Consider the following 6,000-nt stretch of genomic DNA (forward strand, 5'->3'; position numbering starts at 1 on the left):
GTAGACATTTGGTAATGAGATGAGTTGTTGACAATGTAGAGAATAAACACATGTAATCATTTTATATTTTAGATAGTTTCATGTAGAAAAATTAAAAAAACAGATTTTCATGAGGTGTATTTCCTTAATACTAAAAAAAATCTAATGCTAAGACTTTTTTGAATAAAAATCAACAAAGGATCCCTTGAAGATGTAGTCTTCTTGATGGCACCTGGAAGCAATGCTGCAAGCACGTTGTCTTAATCAAATGTTTTTGATAAAAATGACATTAAATTGTTCATGGTCGATTTTATGTGCTGTTGAGTCAGGACTCAGAGTTGACCATCCGTGGTGGGTTTTCAGAGGCTTTAAATTGCTGAGAAGAGATTGCCCCACTTTCTCCACAGGTGAGCTTTTGCATTCAGACCACCTGCGTTGGTGTTGGCATTGTAACTCTTTACTAGTAGGCCACCAAAGCTCTCTAGAGAAAGATATTTTCCATAATGATGCAGGGATCTGTATCTTGGAAGCTGGGGAGTAGAAGTGTTCCTGGATTAAGTTAAAAGTTACAACACAGAAATTTAAAAACCAAAAATCTTCTGTCTTTTTTTTTTTAATATCTTTTTTTCGTGTGTGTGTGTGTGTGTCTCTGTCTTCCTTCCATTGTTCCATTGTATATTTCTTCCACTATACCACCTTCCTTATCACTCTCTCTTATACTCAATTTGCTCCTCTTCTGTGCTCAACTCCTTCCTGTCCGTTGACAAGTGTGTGAGTATGTGACTGTTTCTCTTTTATTGTCTCTGGAATATTTCTATTCTTTCTTGTTTTTGGCCATACTTTGTGTCTATGTATTTTCATTAATGTCACTGTGTGTAAGTGTTGTTGGATTCGTGTCTCTGTTTCACTCTGCCACCATTTGTGAATTTGTATGTCTGTTGCTTAGACTTTCCCAGTTATCTTACTAGTTCTTTGCTCATGCTTATCTTAGCAGTTTTGTAGTCCAAATTCATGAAATTATAGTAGTTTATTAAAGATTCCATTTACTTACTACTTGAAACAGTTTAAGAAGATGAGCCTTTTGGCAAATGTCCATATGAACTGCTTTTGTGTTTAAGGGAGTTCTTAGACATATGTATTATTGTTATGCCATCAGAGTATTTTCTTTCCATAGTTGAGTATTGTTTAAACAAAAGTTAAAGAAGGAACTAGCTTGAGATGTAACCTGACATTTTTTTTAATAAAGATTAATTTTTTCTTTATTATTTTAAAATACTCATAATGCTTTACATTTCTTTTTAAAATGTTAAAACTTCAACAGATTATTAAGAAAACTTACACTCTTAGCATTCATATGTGTGTTTAGCTGCATTATACTATTTTAAAATGATTGTCTTGTGATGTCAAATTTTTACGTCATTTGAGATTTATTTTACATTTCTTGATATAGAAACATTTTTACTATAAAGTAATTATAAATTTTTATTTGTTTCACTTGCATTTAATCTTGTTAAAAAATATTACTTCATGATTCTCATCAGTTTATTCCTAAAGGCTGGTTTTTGGCATTGTGCTTTATTGTATTCTGGTAACCTAGTAATATAGTTGTAATGCATATTCATGTGACTTTGCTTATCCTCATTGTTTTTAGCTCAGCAGATATCTCAATAACATTAAGGAACAGAGGAGATGATGCATATAGGGCAAATGTTTATGGGGACTCTATAATTGTGCAACAACACATCACCATGGATGGAAGTCGATCTTACAAACTAAAAAGTGAAACAGGTTTGTTATGTATTTATTTTTATTTAATCTAAATAGTAGTAAATAAATATCCCAATATTAATTTAAAACAAAATTATTGTGTTGATATTCATTAAAAGAATACTTGGTTTCTTGAAACTAATTTCTTATAAGATTATTTGTATCTCACAAGTTGTATGTGTGTATATGTTATATACACACATATATGTGTGTATATATACACTACACAGAACAATCTAGCAGCAAAACCATGATTAGAAGACTTGTCAGTTTGAAACATTTTGTCATTGCCCTCTGGTCCTCTTTACTGCTTCTAGTTTCTGTAATAATTCTGTATCATGAAAAAGATGTTTATTAAAATGTGGGAAAAGAACATAAGGAGGTGAATTACTCAAAAGAAGAGATAGGCGAGAAATACAGTATTTGTGGAAAGGCAAGCAGCTCTATCACTGCATTTTTTTTACATACTCTTGTGCTTAGAATGTGAGTCTTGTTCATTCATATACTTTCCTTAATGATTATATTTTATATATTTACCTCTGTCATTCCTGTAATCAAACATTTTATTATGTTTCTCATAACTAGGAACTGTGGTTTCTAATAAGAAGGAAGAACTGATTGCAATTCTCGATCATTTTAACATACAGGTAATTACCAAATGTATGTTTCAGGTTAATTTATGCAATGATGAATCTGTTGTGATTCACTCTTATTGTATAGAATTGTGTTGACTTCTTAGAAGTAAGTTAACCACTAGAATGAATATGTAAAATTATTAATGAAGTTCCTGAAAATTTGCTGGGAAGGATTTCTGTTTATATAAAACTTTAATTTGACTGAGCAGGTAGAACACCTGTTCTTTAATTGTATATGCTGAGATTTGTTAATAAGGCTGTAATGTGAAATTTGTTTTTTGCTATTCTGTTTAAATGACCATCATAGTATCCTCAGTTTGGTTGCTAAATTTTTCACAAAAGCCAATTTCTTCTAAAAAGCTAAAGAATTTCTTCAGAAATGGAGTTAGTACTCTCATTTGTCAGGAGCTCTGGTGACATAGTAGGAAGTTGTGCTGCTAAAGCCACACTTTTCTGGTGGTTTGGATCCACCCATGGCTCTGTGGAAGAAAGATGAGCAGTCTCCTCCCAGGCAATTTACAGCCTCACTATCTGACAGTCAATTGTGAGTCATTTCTGACTCAGCGGCAGGTGGGTGGGCTTGAGTTTGTGAGTCACATATGTAAAGACAATGAATTAAGTGCTTTTGCTGAGATGTTTTTTTCAGAGAGCTTTGGAAATAGGGAACATAGAGTTGTTGTGACATTAGTATTAGAATTAAGAGTCTAGGAATCTTTCCCAGTTTGATTTAGAACAGAGTTGTTACAAGAGCTTTCTGTTGTGGTGGAAGTATTCTGCACCTTGTTTCCAGTGTGGTAACACTAGTCACATACAGCCTTTGAGTCCTAGAAGTGGCTAGAGTGACTGAAGTTGAAGTTTTACAGAGAAACAGCCACATTGCCTAGAGTGGCTTCCATATTAGACTGTATAGGCTTAGAAAATGATTTTTAAAATCTAAGGGAAAACGCAAAAGTTGGGAACAGGGAAGAATGATCAGTAGATGGAAAACATGGGCTCGGTGAGAGAAATGAGGCTGGAGATAGAATGATAGAGTTCTGCACATTCGATGATTTATTCATTGCAAATACCTTTTGTAAGAAACATAGGGTCTGGAGATGTAGCTCACCGGTGGAGCACGGTGGCTCATGTGCTGCGGCTTTCTAGTTCATGGTTCATTACCGCTACCAAGAAACATAAACGCAGGCTATACACATGGATTTCACCTGATGACATCCATAGGAATAAAATAGATCACATTTGTGGAAAGACTCAGTGGAGAAAGCTCAGTATCAGTAGTGAAAACCAGATCATTACAAAAGCTGAAAAAGAAGAAAAGACCAAGATGGATGTCAGATGAGACTCTGAATATTGCTTTAGATTGCCAAGAAGCCAAAGCTAAAGGAAGAAACAATGAAATTAAAGAGCTAAACAGAAAATTTCAAAAGGCAGCCTGGGAAGACAAAGCAAGATACTATAATGAAATGTGCAGAGAGCTGGAGTCAGAAAATCAAAAGGGCTGAACTCACTCAGCGTTTCTTAAGCTGAAGGAGCTGAAAAACAAATTCAAGCTACTGGTGACTATACTTAAGGATACTTTGTGTAGAATGTTAAATGATCCAGAAAGTATCAAAAGAAGATGGAAGGAGTACACAGTCACTGTATCAGAAGGAATTGGCTGACACAGAAAAATTTCATGAAATGACATATGAGCAAGAGCTTATGGTGATGAAGAAGGAAGGTCAATTTGCCCTGAAGGAATTGGCAAAAAACAAGGCTCCAGGAGTTGACGGCATACCAATTGACATATTTCAGCAAACAGACACTGCACAGGATGTGCTCACTAAATTTTGCCAAGAAATCTGGAGGACAGCCAGCTGGCCAACTGACTGACTGGCCGACTGACGAAAAGATCGATATTTGTTCCCATTCCAAATAAAGGTGACCCAACGGAGTACGGAAAATATCGAACAGTATCATTGATATCACATGCAAGCAAGATTCTGCTGAAAATGATCCAAAACCATTTAGAACAATATGTCAACAGAGAACTGCCAGATGTGCAGGCTGGATTTAGAAGAGGTTGTGGTACTAGGGATATTATATCTAATGTTAGATGGATCTTGGCAGAAAGCAGAGAATACCAGAAGAATGTCGGTCTGTGCTTCATTGACTATGCAAAGGCTTTTGACTGTGTGGATCACAACAAGCTAAGGCTGACTCTGAGAAGAATGGGAATCCCAGAACATTTGATTGTGCTAATGCAAAACGTATACTTGGACCAAGAGACAGTCGTCAGAACAGAGCAAGGAGACACTACATGGTTCAAAATCAAGAAAGGGGTCGTCAGGGATGTATTTTGTCTCCATACCTTTTCAATCTGTATGCAGAAGAGATCATCCGACATGCTGGCCTATACAAGGAGGAATGTGGCATCAGGATTGGTGGAAGAGTCATCAACAACCTGTGTTATGCAGATGACACAACCCTGCTTGCTGAACCCGAGGAGGACCTGAAGCGCTTGCTGCAGAAGGTCAAGGACTGCAGCCTCCTATATGGATTGAAGTTCAACATCAAGAAAACAAAGATTCTCACCACTGGGCCAATTGGCACCATCAGTATGGATGGTGAAGAGATTGAGATAGTTAATAGTTTTAGTTTACTTGGTTCCACAGTCAACACTCTTGGTAACAGCAGCCAGGAAATCAAGAGACGAATTACATTGGGAAGGTCAGCCGTGAGGGACCTCTCAAGAGTACTGAAGAGCAACGACATCAGGCTGGAGACTAAGGTGCACCTGATCTGGGTTATAGTCTTCACAATTACACGCTATACATCAGAGAGTTGGACAGTGAATAGGGATGATGGAAAGAGAATTGACGCCTTTGAGTTGTGGTGTTGGAGAAGAGTATTGAATATAACATGGACTGCTAGGAGAGCAAACAGGTTTGTCCTGGACAAGGTGAAGCCGGAATGCTCCTTGGAGTTAAAGATTCTGAAGGTTCTTCTGACATATTTTGGGCATTTTGCAAGGAGGAACTGGTCCTTGGAGAAGGACATCATGTTTGGGAGAGTGAAGGGGCTGCGAAGGAGAGGATGACCTTCAATGATATGGATCGATTCTGTGAAGGGAGTGATGGGAATGAGTGCATTTGGGATAGCTAGATTAGCACAGGATAGAACCGCTTTTAGAGCTCTTGTGCATAGGGTCGCCATGAGTCGCAAGCGACTTGATGGCACATAACAGTAACAACAAGGGAAAAGAGATAAAACATAAATTTCAAACTAGGTTGTAGGATAGTGGAATTCAATTTATTAAGTAAGATCAAGAAAGCCAAAAGTTGTAGAATCATAGATGTAGGGCGAACAATGTTGTACTTCAGGATGGATCTTGATAAGTTCTTTTTGATGATGATTTTGATATGATATCATCCCTCTTCAGTTTATCATTTCCAGCATAATCAGTCATATCTGTGCTTGATTCAGAATGGCCAGTAATAGTCCCTATCAGCTCACTCATTTTCAAGATACTTATCTTTGTGTGTGCCTTTCTTTTTGGTGACTTTAGTTTTCCAAGATGTGCTTTATACGTGCCATGTTCTGATTATCAGTGGATGTTTGTAGGTGTTTCTTCTCATTTTTT

At 36.7% G+C, this 6,000-nt stretch overlaps 1 protein-coding gene across 1 annotated transcript in view; it reads left to right on the forward strand.

Moving 5' to 3' along the window:
• The window catches only part of SMC6 (structural maintenance of chromosomes 6), an 86,666-nt gene that overhangs the window by 19,586 nt on the left and 61,080 nt on the right, over positions 1-6,000 (forward strand). The window contains exons 4-5 of the mRNA XM_006880725.1: positions 1,631-1,767; positions 2,332-2,393. Of these exons, the coding sequence (XP_006880787.1) occupies positions 1,631-1,767; positions 2,332-2,393 (199 nt within the window). The remainder of the gene's footprint in view (positions 1-1,630; positions 1,768-2,331; positions 2,394-6,000) is intronic.

This window comes from Elephantulus edwardii, unplaced genomic scaffold, assembly GCF_000299155.1.
Source record: "Elephantulus edwardii isolate Elephantulus edwardi_28Jun2011 unplaced genomic scaffold, EleEdw1.0 scaffold00009, whole genome shotgun sequence".
NCBI classification, from domain to species: domain Eukaryota; kingdom Metazoa; phylum Chordata; class Mammalia; order Macroscelidea; family Macroscelididae; genus Elephantulus; species Elephantulus edwardii.